Source organism: Cuculus canorus, chromosome 4, assembly GCF_017976375.1.
Source record: "Cuculus canorus isolate bCucCan1 chromosome 4, bCucCan1.pri, whole genome shotgun sequence".
Lineage (NCBI taxonomy): Eukaryota > Metazoa > Chordata > Aves > Cuculiformes > Cuculidae > Cuculus > Cuculus canorus.
In genome coordinates, this window is record NC_071404.1 from 52753717 (window position 1) to 52775497 (window position 21781).

The following is a 21781-nucleotide window of genomic DNA, read 5'->3' on the forward strand; positions in this document are numbered from 1 at the left end:
ACAGACAGATTCTTACATTTCTACGAGTGAAACTCCTGCTTCTGTTTGGGGGAGGAGAAGGAAAACTATGAGAAAATAACCCCAAACAACAAACCAAACACAAAACACAACACAAATCCCAACACCAAAGCACAGTGTAAGCCCATCCCCCCCAACGCAAAATCATGTCTTACTTTGTTTACATTTCTATCATATAAAATTTTCACAACATATATCTTAGTCTCATAGGATAACTGGATACCTGCTCCATTCTCATTGCTCCTTTTGTTCTCGAATTGTCCAGTAGCAAACATTGTTCAAGCACACAAGTTATTTTCTAATTTCCTTGGATTATTTTTGCCATATTAGATTACCGGAGTGCTTTTGTACCATCCCACTAAGTGATGCCATATATTAGGTTGTGGTAAAGTCTGCATCACCTTTAACTGCCTGTGTCAGGAACTCACAAAACTGCTAAAAATGGAATTCAGAGCCATAATAGAGGCTCATGAATGTTATCTTACAGTACAAGTTCAGCCATAAGGTGATGGCTGAGAGGGCGCTTGTGTGGAATGATGTAGCACTATGCACACATAATCTTGAAAAAGCAGCAGTGCCTTTAGTGCAAAATTATCCATGCTTAGGTACTTTGCTTCTCAAATGGGCTATTTAACTCAGAGGGGGTTGCTCCCTACACCCGAGACAGCATCTTTTATCCGTTAGGCTGAAGTTTGTCCATTATCTACACAGGCTTTGTCCAGGCGCTGCTGAGCCTCTGGGCTCCTCTAATCAGCTGCTACTGAGGGGAAAATGCACTCAGAAGACAGAGGCGCATTGCCCACTCCTCAGCCCAGGCTCTCCGAGAGCAGGTAATCCCAGTTTCCATCCTGCAAGCTCTCTCCTATTTTATTCACGGATAGTGGGGGCTTCTCTGTCCCCATGGTCATTGCTGTTCTTCCTTGGTGTTCTCTGCCCATCCCTGGGTTTTAAACGACTCCAGGCCATGGAATATGATTTTCCATGTCACCCTTATGGGCTACACTCTATTAAGTCCTCAGTCACTCTATTAAAGTCCTACTGACTGCAAGCATTCAGGTGGCATTATCTTGAGGGGGAAATGGAGGCAATGCAAGAAGTTTGGCATGTGCAGAATTGTCCTGCATGGCTGGGGTCCTGGGACTGGGACAACTTAACACCAGCATGCTGCAAAGTTCTCAGGGAAAAAAAAAAAATAGGGAAACTTTTTAGTATCAAAGCTTTTGAAGTAGAGTAAGGAATAACATCTAACTATCAACAAACTGTCAACTGGTAACAAAGACACTAATACTAGGAAGTAATACTAGGAAACATTTAAGATCGATATGATATGATATGATATGATATAAGATATGATATGATATGATATAAGATATGATATGATATGATATGATATGATATGATATGCACACTTTCAGCAGCCAGACCCAGAGTGAAAATGGGCATAACACTTTGAAAAAGTTTACTCAAGAGATGTTTGTGGTAAATTTCATGTTTCATACGTCAAATGGAGGTGTGGTTAGAAATAAATTCACAAATGAGGTCAAAGATCACATTTTAAAGGGCCACACTTTCAAGAAAACTTACATAAAAAAAGGGTTTATGTAACGATTTCACAACTTGCACATGCAAAGCACGCACAGAGTTTAGACCAAAGACAGGTAAGAACTGTGGATTACTGCAAACGAACAAATATCTCCTACAATTAGACACGGGTTAACTATGTATTGTTCTGATGGTTGTGCTGCTGTGAACTTTTACCAACTTTAACAGGATCCCATGGATGACTATTGCCAATCGTACGCTCTTGCCTATTTGATCTCCTATTTGATCTATTAAGTCAAACATTAGCTGGAGTCACAGGGCTTTTCTGCTTGTGTGTTCCACCAGCCTTACAAGTTACTGCAGCAGGGGGAGGGTAGGTGTAGAAACACACCTATTTACAGAGAACAAAGATTATGCTGCTTATCACTTAAACTGCATGATAACTCACACATTAGTCCAAGACAAATACAGTGAAAACAAGGCAATTCAGTTCCATTGCAACACTTTATCTACCAAGCTCAGTCCAAAGCTAGATAAAGGACTGAACTTGGTGAATCTACTGACAAGTGAACTACAATTATTTTTACATTTGTGGTATCTCAGAGTTAAACAAGGCATTATTTTTTCTTTTCTCTTCTTTTGGTTTTAGAATAGTGAAAGTATCTGGCAGTAATAGCAAACCATCCAGGCACTTTCTCAAGGCACATTCTAGCAAGGTGTATGCCTTTAGTTGTTTTCCATCTATGGTTTCCTCTCTATCGAGCTCCCTTGCATGTTTGTGGGTGTATGTTTGCATTTCTCAAGTAGTGCAAAAAGCAGCGTATACTGACCTCAGCACTAGTATTAACCAACATTTTTCTTGTCACTTACTTTCTAGCTAAGATGTAAATACTCATTTCAGCCCCCGCTTAGTACTGCACTACATGTGGTGTTCATTAACTTAAGGTCGAGACTTGTTACATGCATATTCAAATTTAATGACTGTCCTACCATCAGCACAATTACACCCTGAAATTTAACACAATATTAACAGTATGTCTTTTTTTTTTATAGAAAACAAACCAATATGAATTATAAAGAATCTAAAAATAGTTTAAACCACTCTAGGATCTCAGAATGGAGACTGATACAGCTGATAAATACATTGATCTGAAAGCTTACTACATCATAACATATTTTAAATGTCTAATCAGAGATTAAAAATAGTTCGCTAATCCTGTGGAGAGCTTATTCTGGTGCTGTTACCTCACGTTGCCTCCACGCTTAAAATAACCAAGTAAATTACTGCCTTGGCAAGCAAAACAACCATTTTCTAGGAAAGCACAGTGATCTGCAAGTAAAGGCAGCTCTTCTGTACCAGCTTCCTCCTAAACTCTCCTCTGTGCCATACCACTAGTACTTATGGTGTCTCTGCAAAGAAACTGCATTTAAAAATGCATTACACAGCTGCAGCGAAGAAACTTCTAATATAAACTTTTGCTTACTTTGCCTGCTGTGCTCATGTTGACCGACTTTCCTGTTTTGAATCTTGCCACCACTGATTTCTGGCGCCAAGAATTCAGTCAGCTGCAAAACAATCGGGTTGCTGATACAAGTCCTGTCCAATACACTGGAAGCCGATCTCGTGAAGTGGTCCTTTAAGTGCACTGCTCTGAACTTTTACCCAAGCCTCCCAGCTCAGAGTCCCACCCCTTAATCAGCCAAAGTGGTAGAATGAAAATAAACCACCCGTCTGTTGAATCCTCTCTCTTCCCAGTGCTTCTGTCTTGCCAATTCCTTTGTCATGTTTTTCCTCACTCTTTTCACATCCCACCTATGGTTGTCCTCAACATCATGGGAAGAAAGCAAAAGCGCTGACTGGAAGTTGTCCCTTGTTCCCACATCCCCGGGAGGCTGCCCTCCAAACCTACTGCTCTCAGTGGCACTGTAGGTGCAGAGAGAAAAGGGGAGAGTGGCTTTTGAATTCACATTGGCAGGAACACAGTGAGAACAAGAAGGCTTTGCTGATTTACTTTGTTGACACTCACTGAAGCCCTGCTGACATGTTAAAACATGCTATTGTGCAAGCTGCTTAAGAAACACGCTGTCTGGCTGCACCTTGGTTTTGTAGTCCAGCTACTTATTAATCTGATGGAATGACTTCCAGTGAACAGGATGATTTGCTGATTACACCTTGCTGCAATCTCCCAACCACTTGCCGCTAAAAGAAAGTTTGCCCTTTTCAGCCAGTAGGTTTGACTCTCTGCCATATCCCCTTTCATATTTCCTGCATCTGACACTTTCTTTTCAGGTTCATCAGGCCATAACTTCTTTATTGCCTTTCTAATATCTAATAGATGGGTATAAAGGTCTCTGGATGCTTTCTGCTGTTCAGCAGTTGCTCAGGATTGTTGAGTAATAGTTCTGGCACTACCTGAAAATTTTCAAAGCTCAGCAATGAATATCAGAGCTTTTCTAAGCAAAGAAATGATACCTGATGGTGAAACACTGTGATCATGTTCTTCTAAAGCCTCTGTGCAGCTTTTCTTTTTAATATTCTGTTCTCCATCACCTTGGTGGCCACAGAACAAATTGACTTAAGCTGTAACAAGGAAGATTTGAACTACACTTCAGAAAAAAACTTTTTCTGGGCACAGACAGCAAAAATACAGATTGCTTGGAGATGGTGTGGCACCATCATCTTGGGTATTTGTGAGACCTGGTCAGACAAGGATGTCAGAGCTAATCTTCCCTGGGGACAGCAGGGTGAAGCAGAGTACTTCCCTGCCTATTTTTCTACAGTTTTGTGGAAAGCTGAAGCTGGGACTCAAAGAAGGATCTTTGTTTAAGATACGTTTGAGAGCACTGCATGTATCAGAAACTAATTCCTTGTCTTTTCCTACCATAAAACAGTACAGCAATCCATCTCCACTTCCAATGCAATACTTCAGTTGGCCTTTACTAAAATATGCAAGTGTGTTTATCTTGAAAATCTTGAGATTAATACAGCCGGGCTTGTAGATTGCAAACAAGGAATAAATTTGCTTTCATAAGTAACCTGCCACAAGCTAAAACATGAGAGTACCAACCAGTGCTATAACTTTCATACCTTCCTGTTGAGCCCAAACTACTGGATGGCAAAGATGGTATAGATAACTGATGTGAAGAGATAGATTAGAGTAAGTTTCAAGAGTAACTTAAGATCCTCCATTATGTCTAAACTAGTGGACTCAGGCACAGTTTCCTATTATTTTTCCATTTCAACCTCAATTAACATTTGGAAAATGTTTTTCATAAGGCAACAAAATATTTCTAAAAGAGCTATTCTTTTTAAAACCAAAAAATCATCTTTGTGTTTTTGTAGCACTAGAGTGGAAGAAATATGGATCAAGGAAAGGAAAGTATGAAAAGGCAAAGGGCCAGAAATACTGGCAGATTCTGATATCTTAATAATACTTCATCTTTTCAGCTTCCACTGAAGTCAAAAGGCTGCGCTGAATGAGGGGACTGTACAGTATCCAGACCTCACAGAACACATTACTTTGGCAACTAACACTGCTGCCCTTCACTTGACTCCACCCATTCTCCCTTTTTGCTGTTGTATATGTTATCATATCTTTATAACACACTGTGAGTTGTTGTCTTGCAGCACCAGCAGCAGTACCTCTTTCCACAGGCATACTAGTTACACGATTAGATTGAATTTCCCAGTCAATTAATCTATCCCTCTGCTTTGTAAAAACCCCAGAGGTTTCCCAAATGATCCCTTTCCTCAATTTACCAAAGAAAGTCAAGCTGGTTGTACTGCATCTCATGAAAAACCCTGCCTCAGAACCTTCCTTTCATTTGCCGTATTTGGATAAAGACAATGCTGCACTGTGTGAGATCTTAATGGCAGCTCCCTTTTAACGAGTCCAGCTGGCTATTTGCTTAAGTTACTTTTATAGCAACTACTTGTAGATCCCAAACAATCATAAAAAGCTGCAATATGCTGGAAAAACATAGTTTGCAGCTTGCACTCTGTCCTGTAGGCAGACAGTTGCGGTCCATTTTGTTGTCATAGGTTACTAAAAAATAAGTGAACAACGGTATGAAAGATTTCTACTTTGCAGCCTCTTCCACACCCTTTGAATTTCTTGAATTCTTCCTTCCAACAATGCCCTTCTGTCTCTTACACGCTGTAGAAAAGATACAGGTATTTTCTGCTAACTATCGCTTTCTTGTGCTTTCCCCCCGTCCATAGACACAGAAGATACATAAGGAAAGAAATCTCAGTTTCAGCCCAACTTGATGGCTTTATTTAAAAATAATCAACGCAGGTGATTTTAGTAACAAAGTACACATCTTAACACATGCCCCAGCTGTCCTGGTTCTTTGTCTCCCCATGTGTGACAACTCAAAATCAGCCCATGCTTCATACCTTTGTGCCTTGATGACAACCCTTGCGTGACAAAATCCCCTGTTTGCCCCTAAAATCCCCCAAACATACTGCACCTGCAATTACTGTATGTCGTACTCTGAGGCTGCTAAATAACTAGTGGGATTCTAAAAGTATGTTTCACGAGACAGAGTACCAAAGAAAATCCACTAAACAATTTAGTAAAGAAAACCCTCCCTCATTAATTTAATTTTTAAAAACTTGAGTTGGATATAGTTAGTCCTTTCTAGGTAGCCACCATAAAAACATAAGTAGGGTTATGTAGTAAATCAGAAGCCCCAGAAAAAAAGAAAGTATTTTCTCCTCCTACAAGTTACCTTATACACTATTTTGAGTATTTGATCTTAAGTGTACGGAGGGAATATTTTATGGTAAATACTAGACATTTAAAAAAAAATATAAGGTTTTAGAAAAGCTGGCCTCCCAATTAACTGTATTTTTTTAATCAAAGTTATAAAAGTTGGCTGAGAAATACAAATACAATCAGGATGTTACACAGAGTAGTGTTTTATTATTTTTAGTTATTTCGGTTTTATTATTTCAATTATTCAATCAATCCACTACAATCAAAACCAGAAGATGTGTATTTTCACTTTTCCTATCAAGAGATACAGGTATTTTAAATTTGAAGAAAAAGGTTGATCTTGCCATAAGCTATAAGCCATTGCTATGAACTGTAGCTTTCACCCTGCTTAATCGTGCACATGATGCTTCACAGGTGACAAACACTGACCTTGCCTCGGTTGGTTTGTCAGGGCATAGAATGACCTTAACGCAAGACCTTCAACTCTGGAATTTACGCTTTTTGTTTTCAGATGGGCCAGCCTCCTCATGTCTGTTGACCTTCTGTGAGCATTGCAGAATCTCTTCGTTCACTTGACTTTTTCCCTTAATCAGGTTTAATTACGGAATAAAAATGTAACTTTGCAAAACGTTGAGTTGCTTAACAATATGTCCTGTCCTTTCCCAAACCTCTTCTCTCCACGTAGTCCTTAAAGTATGCTGCTTCCCAACCCCAGCAGATAACTGACAAGCGTTAACTCCATTCACAGTCCATCTAGGCTCTTGTAGCCAGCAGTTCTTACAAGTGAATGTCTTATGTTTGACGAATTTGTTTCTGGATCAGCACAAAATTGATTAGCTAACCTCTCTGTGTGACACTTGCAAGGTGCCTTCAATAAACCACCGTTCTTAGGATGTTCCAAATCTTAGATGTTATGGTACTGAGTATCCTAAGCACCTGCCACAGGTAAAGAACACTGTGAACATTAGTGACTGCTTTAAGAAAGGAAAGAAAACACCCAGGCTGATGGTAATAAAAGCTTCTAGTTGATTAGTCGACCTCTAAAGCCAAAATCTGGGACAAATACCAAGTATTAAGAGACATGGACTGCCTCTCTGCATACACAACCCTTAGTAAAGATAGAAACCAAAAAGGCCTGGACATCTCCTTTGCTATCATCACTTGTCCCTGTACTTCTCACCACAAGTCAGAAAGCAATCCGCTCCCCCTGCTTCAGTATCGTCTGTTACTATAAAAAGCAAAGGGTGGATGTGCTCCAGAGCAGAAACTGCAAGGAAATAAAAGCAGCTGGAAAGCACACAGAAACAGCATTGGTCACCCGAGGTAACTACTTAGGAGTGGAGAAGTAAGTAGCATGCTTCTACCCTCCTGTGCTTATGGCTTCTCCAAATTCTATATAAAAAGAACAAGAAAAACAGTACCTGAAGTTTCCTCAGTGTGCCATTTGCATCAGCAGAAGAAATAGTACTTCTAGAGATGGGCTTCTGTTTCAGAAGCTGACCCTGTATATTTTCACCAAGATATATACCTGGCAGCAGCCAAAAAAAGCCCCAACTTGCTGATATATGGCCAGGTTTACAGTGCAGAAGGCACAGAAGAATCATGAAGGGAAAAAAAGTCTCTGCTGAATTCCTTGGGGACTGTTAGAATAAGTAGATACTGCGTCAGGATTAGTATTGGCAGTTGATGAGTTTGTGACATAACTTTTGCAATAAGGGATGACAGGTGACCCAGGACCAAATCAGTTTTGAATAAAACTTAATTTCTTGCATCTCGGAAGGGATCCCTTTGAAGGAACAAAGCAAGACTCCTCCTTTCAGGCTGATCACTCAGCATACAATGTGCACATTTCTGTGTGTCTGTGTGTGCATATATATGTGTATATACATAATCTACCGAAGGTAAAAATATAGAACACAAAAACCAAAGATGTATTTGTGTCTGTATCTCTTTCTAGAACCTGGTAACAAAGACAAGCTGACCACAGCCAGCAAAGACCAAAGTCTTACATGGCTTGGCCAGATTCACTTGGCGGATATCTTTGTACTGTCAGAAGACTAATTGTTAGCTGTAACTACTTTCTTCTTAATATTTGTCTTAAGTCAGATACTAAACAGAATCAAAGTTCTGAAAATCCTCAACTACTTAACAGTGCTACTTCGCTATGTTAAATCCAGTTCGACTTGGGTTAACGGTAAAAATTGTGGTTCTTTATAAAATTCCTTTTACTCTGTCTAAAAAAGGAGGATTCTAGTTCTTCTTTGAAAGTGGTAACATTAATGGAAAACCAGAAGCTTTTTAAGAGAGGCGGAAGAATGATATTTATCTCCTGACTGGCATTGCTCAATGAGAGTGCTTCACCCGATCTGGCCACTTACCAGATTTTATCTGAAACATCATCACTGTTCAGGTTGTGGGGGGTCACACTGTCCTCTGTAACAGATGGATTATGGCCCTCTGCCATCTATTGAGGTATGCCAAGTTTATTCACTGTTTACTTACCATGTGATAAGCCCTGTATTATCACAGATTTCAGTTTTGATGTCTCTGTTTTCCATGCTTCCAGCACAGGCTGTCCTAGGACATCACCTGATGAGTTACCTGCACGTGTTTAGACACTACCCTTTGGTTTTTTTGCACAGGATTAAACAATGCTTCAGTGCTGTAAGAAGCATCTTTTCAAAAGAGCCCTCCTCTGCTGGGAGCACAGTCATCCCTGAGCAAGAAGCTGATAAAGAACATGTGCTGACTGGGAACGCCACAAGCAACTCATCTGCCAAATGCTACCATCCAAAGTTTGAGTGTTTCATGGGAAGGGAGCCAGGCACTTCACAGTCTACGGCATGTGAGTAGAGGCTCAAACTGCTGTATTACACAATAGCAGAAGAGGAACCTGAGCTGTCAAAGGTGCGGTTGGGTTTCAACCAGGGCAATGTGTCATCACAGCCAGGTCACACAAGGGCAATGAATGTACACTTGAAAGGCAATTATTTATTTCCTTTCTACTTACAAGATTCCTCCCCACTAACTGCCCTTGCATCTTCATAGCTTTTAGAGATTATATGCTCACTAGACATCTAATAATTTCACAATCATCAGCAATTATTCCACCCTTAAGCAGCATTCTGCAGTGGTGGTTGCACAGCACTATAAGCATGGATCTATTGTTTTGTGGAATTCAAACCCTATAACCCAAAAATGAGTTATAAAGCAGGTATGTTTATTTCCAGCGCTGGGGTGCAAGGGGATTCTCCTCCTAGCTTGCACACTGCATAACTTAACAAACAGCTACTCATAGTATAAAGACATATCTGCTTTTGCTCATCACTACAAAACACACTTTCCAGAATTTTCTTCAGATTTCTTAGGCATCTCAGCAAATAATCACATTAATGTACTCCATGAGGTAGTGAAAGCAAACAAAAAAGGAAAGAAATACACCATCTTAGAGATACCTAAAATACAGCTTGTGCATCTTTGTAATTAAAAATGCCCCACACTCCGGTATAACATAACATGTGTCTTACGGCCTTTATTTTTCAACTTGAGAAAACACTCTGCATGTTGATTTCCAGAAGGATGTGCAGATGTTCCTGGAAAGATTCAAAATAACCTTACTTCAGCTGAAAAGGCAAAGGGGAAAAAAGACATAGCTTTCCATTTCGGCACTCTCTCCTTTACTTCTCAACATCATAACCAGAACTGGCAGTCTCAGACTGCTAAGAAGGAGAGTGCTGAACCAAAAAGAGGGATGTGTGGATCCCATGCATAGAACACTAGAGCTTGGAATGGAGATGGTGTCAGGCAGGTTTGTAATCAAACTATAACTGTATCACTTTCAGCTCCATAATGTCACTATGCTTTGCTTGCAAGCAACATGATCATATCCAATGAAGATGGGAATAAAATTCGCTTTATTTCAAACTGCTGGGAAAAATATCAACTACACAACAAACGAGGACAGGAAAAAGCCTCCTCTCCTCACATTACAGAGATTCCTTAGATTACTTATTGCCAAGGGTTTTACTTTTGCTGATACTGCTTTGTAGAAGCAGTGTGCTGAGGTTTAGATCCAACTTTGCTGCTATATTCATAAATTCCAGGAAAATGTTTTTTCTACAATAACTCTTTAGTCTCAAGCTGCAGCTTATCTAATCACTCGTCTCTTCTATTGTGACTGTATGAGAGCTGAGGGATAAGTTAGGATTCCAGTACAAATGGTATCCCAAGGAGGATTGCACTCTAGAAAAATGGAATGCAAGTGCCTGCTGCACTGGTATTTCACAGCAGAGGGCACTACGAAAAGGTTTTGCAGTAACGATGCTAAGGATAAGGACTCACTTTTCTCCCAACCTTTCTATTTATCTGGCAGGTCTATCTAAATGTGGCTATTTGGTTCCTGAGCAGGGTATAAGACCATGTTTTATTTTTACTGTTCACTTATACATGCAGAACACAGTTCTTCAAACTGCATTTTCTGTGGTTTGGCTGCAAAATAACTACACAAAGGACAGATAATGCCATATAGTAAACTACTCTTTCTTAACAGCTGTTAAGTGTCTTTTGCTTTTCCTCTGCATCTACAAACAGAACCTTCTGCCAATCACATTTTGATTCCTTGGCCTTTAATAGACTGGTAAAGCCTGCAAATAGAGAAATGAAGAGTGGTGACTCAGCAGCACACTACAAACCCATGATGGAAAAGCAAACAGACCACAGAGGTCCAGATTTAATCCCCTCCTCGTCTGATTTCCAGTAGTAGCCACCTGTCATCACTTTCATTCTCATCCAGTGTTACTCATTATGCCATGGGTATCTATTACTATTCATTCTCGTTGACTCTATATTGTAACAATTAACCCACACAATTAACCAATAGGTGGCCATATTCAACAAGGTTTAGATGCATTTTCTGCTGCTCACCCTTGATGGTGACCAGTGTTAGCCACATCGGCTTTAATTGCTGCTTAAATGCAGTCACGCTATTCCTTTACGCATTGTTCTCTGTTTTGGAAAAGCTTTTGAAAAAACAGTTCTTTTTATTGATTTCAGGTCACATTCACACTGCCTGTCTAGGATCCCAGTCACCAAACAGCATCGGGACTGTGGATGTTCAGAAGTGCTAACTTTTGTCTTCACAGCAGGACCCAAATTAGAATCATAGAATCATAGAATTCAGTGACAATATGATAAATGACATTTAAAAACTGAATTGAAGTTCTCTAACAGCTAGATACCTAAGACCCTCTGTTCTTGCAGCCATTCAATTGGTCTCTCATGATATGACATTCACGTAGATCTTCTCCTAACTGGTGCACCTCAGAAATATGGCAGGGTGAAGGGTGTGTACAACTGCCTCTACTTCTTTCTGGAAAGAACACAGCAGCAAGAGGTACTGATTTCATCTCATCACTAAAATCTCTTCCTACAAGTTATACACAAGCTAAAACTTCTTTTGCCAATGAACCTTGAGATTTGCCCTTATCTAACATATCTCCCTCACTCTTTGAAGGCTAAATCAAGTTTTCTCAGACTTCTCAGCTACCAGATCCCACTTTTGGATCCTCTACCCAGTCGGGGTAAGCCTGACACTGTCAAGAAACACCATCATCACCTCTCTTGTCCCTTCTGAAGCACACAGAGGTAACAGAAGTCAGTCTCAGAGCACATTATCATTTTAACAAAGCTATTTGTGCCACCTCTAATGCTACCAGCATTTACTATTGTTTGTAGCTACTGAAGGAGTGGGTGAAGAGTAATTTTAGATAAGAACAAGAAGGAAAAAGAAGAAACCTCCAAAGCAACAGTTGCTGCTTTTGAGAAGGATGCTTCTTTGATAAAGAGTGGATGTGCTTCTATACTCTCAGCTGTGGATGGAACAAAGCCAAACCAGTCTAACATAATCCTAAGCCTAGCCTAGTAATACACAGCTTTTTAAAAATACATGCTTTCCAGAAGGGAAGAAAGGATGTCTTTTGCTCTCGACACTGAGAAACAGAGGTCCAGCACAAGCAGACACGCTCTTACAGGGAAGAACTGCACCTGAGAGAGTACTATGGAAACAAGAGACAACCCTGCCTTCATACTCTGTCAGAAGTTTCACCTCTGGGGCTCTGCCACAGCCACCCCCAAACAACAGATATCCCCTTTCCTGGGGAGGCCCTCCTGTTCAGAGCAGGTGAAGCATCTCCCAGTCATCTTCACCCATAGAAATATGTAATCTTAGCACTTATATGATAAAGATATCTGTTCGGACCCCCTATTAAAATAATTTCTTTACCTTTAGTCCTCAAGCTATTCATCCAAATCATGCTGCATATGTACATGAGAAGTGAGCTAAATGAAAACAAGGAGAGTGGCAACACTTTTTGGCATCAGATTCACTTTTTTGTGTGATTCAGCCAGGCCTCACAAAGAGCTTTAATGTGCGGACTTGAATCTACAGTTTCAGAAGATGTATTGGGGTAAGAGCAGGGGCACATACACACGCACACACATTATCTGCAGAGGTGTAAGCCGTAGGCACTGGGAAAAAAAATAGACCTTGGATTTTCAAAATCTGGCCCACAGAGTGACTGCAGATGTCTTCTTCGAAGCAAGCTAGAATTTGCTTCCATATCTCTCCTTATTAGCAGAGAAGCATTCGCAAATTGTAGTATTCAATAGGGAGGGCAGGGACATGGATGAGATGGGATGACACCAAACAAACATTAAAACCATCATGTAAACCTCAAGCTATTGAGGCCAACAATTACAGAAATGTATCTGGCCCTTTTTCAGGTCTTGTGAGTGAACTGTGAAAGCAGGAGAAATGGGGTTTATCTGTTTTAAACATACCTCTGTCAATTTCTTCTCACAAAACCAGAGAAAGGTGATAAACTGACCCTACTTCTATTTATTTCCAGAGTAAGATTATTCAGTGCACATAGACTAATTCAAAACATCTGGCTGTTTGTCAGTCCCCATTTCCCACTGCAGGAGAGGACTATCTCAAGACCTGGGGGGCAGTCTCATCTCTGCTTTCTCTTGGTGCTCACTCACTCCTGCACATCACCCGGAGTGATCGTCACTCAAGTCCACTTGCCAGCTGAGACCACAGATGCAGAAACTCATCTGTACGAAATGATTTAAATGAGTATCGATTACCCAGATATGTAATTGCATATTGTCTACCTAGACAGGCCTTCGACACAGTTTGCCACAGCATTCTCCTGGAAAAACTGGCTGCTCATGGCTTGGACAGGCTGCAGTAAGTGGGAGCAGAGCTGCGAGCAGGAGAGGAGCTGGCAGTGCTTTGAAACTTCCCTTGTGTCTTAGGTGTAAATGCTACAAACCAAATGGGAAAACAAGTGAACTGGAAACCAAACAGCAGGGTTGAGTGACCACACACTGAGTGAGCCGTGGTAATGACTTGTTGAAAGAGCCAGACACTTCACCAAATGCTTCTGGGCCATACTCAGATTGCCTTAATCCTAAATAAATCTCTTCCTTGAGAGTTTCTTATCAGCTATCTCTCAGCATCACACTGCATTAGCCGGTCCTAAAAAACTCAGTTACATCTCAGAGGCTCCCTACTGAACAGAATCGAAATGAAAGCAACCATGTTAAAATAGTCTTTCAACAGCATGGTTACACTTCCTCCATGAAGCTGACAGGTTACTGAGCAAACAAGTTAAAGTCAGAAGGGCCATAGTTTGCAGGGATAGTTACAATCAATTGCATCTTCTTAGTCATTTCCCTTCCCAAAGCATCTGTTACCGTATTTGCTAGATGTCTGAAAACAAAGCTCCCTCAGGGAACTTTACCCCCTGTAGTAGTAAAGGAAGAACAAGGCTATGCTCAATGTGTGAATCTCAAGATCAGAATGAAAATCATCTATGTTGGGAAGTGCCTCAGATACACAGTAAACTGTCGATCCAGCCTAAACTTTGCCATTCCCCAATACTCATGTTGCTCAATCAAGTTTTCAACCTAAGATTAAGTTGTGCACGTATCCTCTGACATCTTCTGTATTGGGTTTGCGTGGCGGGGTTTTGGTAGCAGGGGGCTACAGGGGTGGCTTCTGTGAGAAGCTGCTAGAAGCTTCTCCCATGTCTGACAGAGCCAATGTCGGCCAACTCTGAGATGGACCAGCTGTTGGCCAAGGCTGAGCCAGTGATGGTGGTAGTGCCTCTGGGAGAGTGTATTTAAGACATGGAGAAAAAAACACCTCTACAACAGCAATTTCAGCTGGAGAGAGGAGTGGGACTATGTGAGAGAAACAGCTCTGCAGACACTGAGGTCAGTGAAAAAGGAGGGAGACCAGGTTGCCCAGGCACCAGAGCAGGCATTCAACTGCAGCCCGTGAAGACGATGGTGATGCAGGCTGTCCCCTTGCAGACCATGTTGACCCACCATTGAGCTGATATTCACTTGGAGCCTGCAGAGGACTTGGTGTCAGAGCAGGTGAATGTCCAAAGGAGGCTGTGACCCTGTGGGAAGCCTGCACTGGAGCAGAGTCCTGGCAGAACCTGTGGATCCACGGAGAGAGAGAGGAGCCTGTGCTGCAGCAGATTTGCTGGCAGGACTTGTGACCCCTTGGGGAACCCATGCTGGAGCAGTCTGTTCCTGAAGGACTGCCTCCCGTGGAAGGGACGCATGCTGGAGCAGTTAATGTAAAACTGCAGAACATGGGAAGGACTCACATTGGAGAAGTTCGTGGAGCACTGTCTCATATGGGAAGGACCCCACACTGGAGCAGGTGAACAGCATGAGGAGTCCTCTCCCTGAGGAGGAAAGAGCAGCAGAGACAAGGTGTAATGAAGTGACCACAACTCCCATTCCTCATCCCCCTGTGCTGCGTAGGGGAAGGAGGTAGAGAGACTGGGAGTCAAGCTGAGTGTGGGAAGAAGGGCAGGGGGAATCAGAATTGTTTAGATTGGTAAAGACCTTGAAGATCAACAAGTCCAACCATTCTTCCCCAAGCCTGTAGCGTTGCATGGGGTTGTTGTGACCAAGTGTGGGACCCTGCACCTGGCCTTGTAGAGCCCATACAGCTGGCCCTGACACAATGACCCAGCCTGTCCAGATCCCTCCACAGAGCCTTCCTTCCTTCAAGCAGATCAACACTCCCATCCAAGTTGGTGTTATCCGCAGACTTACTGCGAGAGCACTCAATCCCCTCCTTCAGATCATTGATAAAAAGATTAAACAGAACTGACCCCATCACTGAGCCCTGGGGAACAGCACTTGCGACTACTCACTGACTGGATTTAACTCCATTCAGCACAACTCTTTGGGCCCTGTCATCCAGCCAGATTTTTACCCAGCAAAGGGTATTCCTGTCCAAGCCATGAGCAGCCAGTTTTTCCAGGAGAATGCTGTGGGAAATGACGTCAAAGGCTTTACTAAAATCTAGGTAAACAATACCCCCAGGCTTTCCCTCATCCACTAAGCGTGTCACCTTGTCATAGAAGATCAGGTTACTTAGGCAGGACCTACCTTTCCCAAACCCATGCTGACTGGGCTTGGTCACCAGGTTGTCCTGTACACGCTGGCACTGAAGATGATCTGCTCCATAACCTTCCCTAGGTCAGGGGACAGGTCTGTAGTTCTCTGGATCCTTCTTCTGGCCCTTCTTGTAGATAGGCTTCACATTTGCTAAAACCTCCAGTCAACCAGGACCTCTCTAGTTAGCTGGGACTGCTGACAGACGATGCAGTGGGTTGGTAAGCACTTCTCCCAGTTCCTTCAGTACTCTTGGGTGGATCCCATCTGGCCCCACAGACTTATGCATGTGTGGATGGAGAAACAGGTCACTAACCACTTTTCTGGGTACCCAGAGAACAACTGGTCTTACTATTAAAGACTGAGGCAAAGGCGGCATTAAGTACCTGATCCTTTTCCTTGTCCTTTGTCACTATGTTTCCCTCCACATCCAATAAAGGCTGGAAATTCTCCTTCGCCCTCCTTTTACTGCCAATATATTTATAGAAAAAATTTTAATTGTCCTTTACCTCAGTAGCCACTTCAAGGTCATGATGGGCTTTGGCCTTTCTAATTTTCTCCACATGTAACCACACATCATCCTTATAGTCCTCCTGAGTTGCCTGCCTCTTCTTCCAAAGGCTATAAACTCTCCTGTTTTTCCGTAGTTCCCACCAGAGCTCTCTGTTCAGCAATGCTGGTCTTCTCCCTCACCTTCCAGCACACATGGACAGCCTGCTCCTGCACCCTTATTGACTTTCTCCTTGAAGAATGTCTAGCCTTTCTGGACTCCTTTGCTGGTCAGGACAGCCTCGCAGGGGGCTCTTGTTGATCAGTCTCTTGAACAGGCCCAAGTCTGTTCTCTGGAAGTGCAAGGTGGCAGTTGCGGAAAGTGTTTTAAGATTTAGTTGTTATTTCTCAATATTGTACTCTATTTGATTGGTATTTTTTCCCCAAGTTGAGTCTGTTTTGCCCACGATGGCAATGGGTGAGTGATATCTCTGTCCTTCCCCTGACACATAAGCCTTTTGTCATATTATCTCTCCCCTGTCCAGATGAAGAGAGGAGTGACAGAGCAACCTTGGTGGACACCTGGAGTCCATCTGGGGTCAACCTACCACACCTTCCCTCAATCCCACCTGTCTGCTTTATCAGTGACCTGGATTCACTAGCAGGAGAAGCTGAAGCAGATTTGTACAATTATGTCAGTGTGCAGCAGGGATGGAGAAACTCTTTAGACCACTCCAGCAAGGCAGTTGCACTTCAATGTCATCTAATAAAATTAGATGCCCCATCTTCTGAACTGTCACTTGTCCTTATCCCCAACAGCTGAGAGTCTGCAGTCTTTCAGATCTGTCTGCTGCTACTGAGAAGGTTTGGATAGTACACCAATTTAAATGGTCATGCATTCATATCGAGCATTTCTAAATGCTTCACGAAGTGCTCAGGTTACAAACCCATGTTCCTCTGCCAGTATTTATTTCTACCCTTCTGCAGAAAGGTTATCTGGTCACTGCAGATCTGGCCCATTCAATAAATATGTTAAATCTTTGCATTGTGCAGTGAACACAGAAATAAGTATGAGTTATAGACTTTATCGCAGTAACTAAATATGGGCATGTTTTCAGAGCTTTCTGAAAAAAACAAAGAACTGAGCTCCAGTAGCTGTGCCACCATTTAAAACATTTCAATAAGCTGTTAAGAAAAAGAATAAAATGCATAAAAAGAACAACATTGACTGTCATCAACTTTATTCTATAACTTATTCACCGCAGGTAAGTAAAGAAACATTTTAGTTCTACCTGTCAATGGCAGGAAGCCCTGAGAAACACTAGCAGTGAACTCCAAAGAAAATAAACCATGAAACACATCTCAACTGCACAATTCAATCCGGGTGAACTGTCTTCCCCAAACCACCCTCCACCAGTTTCATAGTAAACGACAAGAAAAAACATGTAACACATATTCCCTGCATCGAGATAACAACAGATTAAAAATACTGAAAAGCTGAATTCCAGGTGCAGGATGTCTGGAGGCCACTCACTACAATTAAACAAGTTTGAGAGCCACACTCAGACTCCCATGGTTTCAAACAAATCCCACAGACTTCTCATCACTTGACTGTTTTCAAAGTTTCCCATTGCTGCAGACATAGGAGGTTTGACTTGGGAAGTCTATGAATTTTGTGCCAGATACATCCAGGGACATGCAGGGTTTAAAAACAAGACAGACATCAGAGTATGTATTTCTGGATTCAAGTGAAATACAGACACAATCCATACTTTTAACAGAAGAGGCTTTTCTATGGTTATTTAAAAAGTATGCAGCGAAGTGCACTGAGTGTCTAAAGTCATAACCAGAGACTAATCACCATCTGAAAGCACTAATTACAGACGGAGGAATACAAATGCATACAAGCTAAGTCATACTTGTATCAGGCCTCTGATTCCAGCTCAGTAAAGATCAACAGTTACCAATGACATGTTCTTACACTCTTCATCCAACCTGTGTGAAAGCTACACTTGTTGAGAAGCTGCAGCTACCTGACTAGTCCCTGAAGAAGAAAGGGATGGAGCAGTCTCTCAGGGGTGAAATGAAGCCACACTTACAAGCTCTCCATTTCAATACTCTGCAAAAGCATTTAAGATAGTTAGAAATAAGTTGAATCAGAACTTCCAGCCAAGACTGTGACTATGAATTTTGTTATTTTTAAAGAAAAATATTTGACAGACAATTCAATACATACATAACCACCTGAAGGAACAGATACGTGTCTTGAAAGAAAGAGTTCCTGTGTCTTCTGGTATTGTTCTGAGACCAAATTTTGCTAAGAGGATCAAGAAGTAACCAAAGGTGATTGTGTCACTTCAACTCAACATGCTCCACCTACCAACCAAGACACAAAATTTGCAATTGTGCAGATATTCATCCCACTCAAACTGAACTATAAAGCTTAACTCAACGCTTGTGTTTCATCTACCCACCCCAGCTAATCAAACATGGTATATCAATCAATGTGGCTCAGCTGACAAAGGCAGTTCAGTTGCTTGTGATTGTCTGTCAACATGCTCAGGAACATTACAATTTTTGTTCATTTTGAGTGCTCATGCTCACTTTGCAATAGGCACTAGTGGTACAGGTTTTAAGGTCACAGGAACACTTGTCATCCACTGCTTTAAAGAAAACTTAGAGCAGAAATGGAGAAGAAAGCATACATTAAAAAAGTAACGACCAATGCTCTTCGGTAATACACCCAAGTAAAAAAAATAATATTTTAACATTAATAAAATTAAATAGCTTCCTTGGGAAACAAAACAAATTCAGCATTTGCCTTTTTTTTTTTTTAAAAAAAAAGCTATAAATATTGAAGTTTCAGGGTAAAAAACCCTGCATTTGTCTTTCCCTTCATGTCCAAACAGCTCTGGGCCAACCATGGAACTACTGAGCACTGAGATGATTCAGTATCATAAGGGCAGCAGATGTTCTTTGGAGTGTAAATACTTCATGTGCCAGCTTTATCCCATGAACTGCAGGTCTTATCTTTCCCACTGTCTCATTCTGAAGCCTAATTGCTGTCCGAGTCATTGTCTTCATCATCTTTTCCAGACAGAGCACGTTTGGAGGAATCATTGGCTTCTCCCAAAGGAACAGCCCCTTTCCGCTGTGGCAAAATGCTGAAAAAGGCCTCCTTCCAGTCTCTCTTCTCCAAGTATGCAAGGATGATCTCAAACACTGCAATGTCAAGAAAGACCATAAGCTTTTTTTACAGGCAGATGAGTGAACTGTTATTAGGAACACACTCCCAAATCCATCCTTACAGAGGTTTACATGCATTCGGTTGTATCATCTTCAGAGTAAAGCTCATACAGGCAGAAGCAGACAAGGCAATTCTGCTACTGTTGCAGTCTAAAGACAAGCACACTTTGAATCTCCAGTTGTTTGTTGGTTACTACAACAGATCTTTTCTACAGTGGCTCAAGTTTGAATTAATTTCTTTCAGGGATGGAGAGAAATGTCTCCCCAGTACTTCAGGTCTTACCCATGCCTTCTATACAGGTACTAATGCTTTCCCATGCTTGTCAGGAATACTGCTATGGAAGTACTTTAACAATGACTTTGTCTCCTTCCCTAACATATGGACAGCCTGAAGTCTTCCTAAAACCTGCTACAATTACTTTCTTTTTAATTTCCATCGGCGCTTATGGCAAAAGTCCTTAATAGTCTCCAATTCTATGACCCCTTATTGCTGTTTGTAATATGCTAACCATATAGTCACCCTATTCCTCCTATTTCAGCTCTCAAAACTTTCCCTGACTGACAATAGCTCCAAATTGCATTATATGCAAAATTCACTGGCAAATTCCTATTTAGAAAAATCCCAGGCTATCAAAAAATCCTCCCAACACAGACTGTGGCTCAGGAGCAGATGGGTAGGCAGGAGGAGGCCCTACGCCTGCTGAGTAAGACAGACTTGGATGACAAATCTGGGACACAGGAGTGGCTCCTCAAACTTGGGGCTACAGGAATAGTGCTAACACTGTCGGAGAATGCCAACTTCAAAGAATGCACCCAGCACAGGCGTTCTCAATGCCAAGCAACACCATATGAGAAAGGATCAAAGGAGCTGAAAAAAAGCTTTACAGAGAGTTAGGCAGACGTTCAGAAAGGGAGGAGCAGAAGGAATCACATACTTGCTAAGAGTCAAGTTACAGAAAAGTGTCACATTTATTACAGGTTTCCTGGGTCCAGGTTTACTGGACAGCCAGCTGCTCTTTGTGACACAGATATTGAAGAGTTGGCCATTTTACTAAGCAGGTTATTCACCTGAAACATAATGTGAAGGTAGGAGCTCTCAAAAAACTGTATTAATATCACTCTAAGTTACTACAGAAAGCATCTATGGCAAAAACACTGGCTTAAGAGACAAGAAGAGTATATGGAACACAATTCTTCTCCTTTGTTTTGAAACTTCCCTTATCTGCATAGTAAAAACAGAACTGATGGAAAAATAGCGGCTTCCATGGGAAAACAGGGGCTTCTATGATGGGCTGCAAAAGCAAAAGAACTATCATACAAGGGCAGAAAAAGGCAGTGGGAACAGTTGGCAGATGTCATTGTAGACTGGAACAGAGCAATATGGTCCCTGTAATACACACTACAAATTATTAGCCTTGGGATACAAGCCTGAACAGAAGGCAAAAAGCTCTCTCAGCTACACTTACAGTTGTGTTTTGCAATATAGTGTTTTACACAGATCTCAAATCTTCCATGTTTTAAAATTCTAAATAGTTAAAAAAACCCACCTCATCCTACACCTTGTCAGTTTTGCAGCATCAAATATTTCACACTATTCTCGTTTCAGATAAAGCAGAATTAATTTTCTAACTTTTCAGCTAAGGTTTGTCTAAGTACCTTCACTCCCTGAAAGTTAACTTCATGTTTTTTTCAGATAGTGTCTGTCTCTGTTAGTGATAACATTTAAAATTTGTGATTACCACCAAAATAACGGAGCACTGGATTGCAGAAAGGACTTATTCCCATGGATACCAAGGCCACAGTCAAGTTGGTAGAATGCCCTGTGTCAGAGGGGCAAAGAAGAGTTGCACTTGCAGGAAGGGGCAGACAGGACAGGTGATGCCAAACCAACCAGAGTATTTCATTCCATATATGTCATACTATGTATAAAATGGATGGATCATGAGGGTCAGGCCCTCTTATTTGATGGTTGGCATCTAACACGGACACCGTCTGCCCTTCTGCCTCTCAGTCTTGGATTTGTGCATTACTGAATCCAGTTCTTGAGCTTAGATCCTGTCTGCTGCACAGTCCAGACTAGGACCCCTTCCCCTGTGCCTGCTCTGCAGCATCACTGGTGACATAATTCTTCAGGGGGGTGTTTGATTTTATATATTTGTATATATTTTATTATTTTCATTTTATATTTTAGTATTTTAATTGCTATTATTATTGTTTCATTAAAGCTGGTTTAGTTTTAGCTTCCAAACCACAAGTCTTTCTTTCCCCTTTTCCCAGGG

The 21781-nt window shown here is 41.5% G+C and overlaps 1 protein-coding gene across 2 annotated transcripts in view; it reads right to left on the bottom strand.

Annotated features, from left to right (window-relative positions):
- The window catches only part of LOC104055304 (alcohol dehydrogenase 1), a 44637-nt gene that overhangs the window by 11301 nt on the left and 11555 nt on the right, over positions 1 to 21781 (bottom strand). The window contains exon 1 of one of the 2 annotated variants that reach the window (XM_009556414.2): positions 3045 to 3251. The exons of the other annotated variant lie outside the window; for it this stretch is intronic. Coding sequence (XP_009554709.1) covers positions 3045 to 3062 — 18 coding nt within the window. The 5' untranslated portion in view covers positions 3063 to 3251. Of the gene's footprint in view, positions 1 to 3044; positions 3252 to 21781 lie in introns of those variants that run through there. 2 annotated transcript variants of the gene reach the window in all.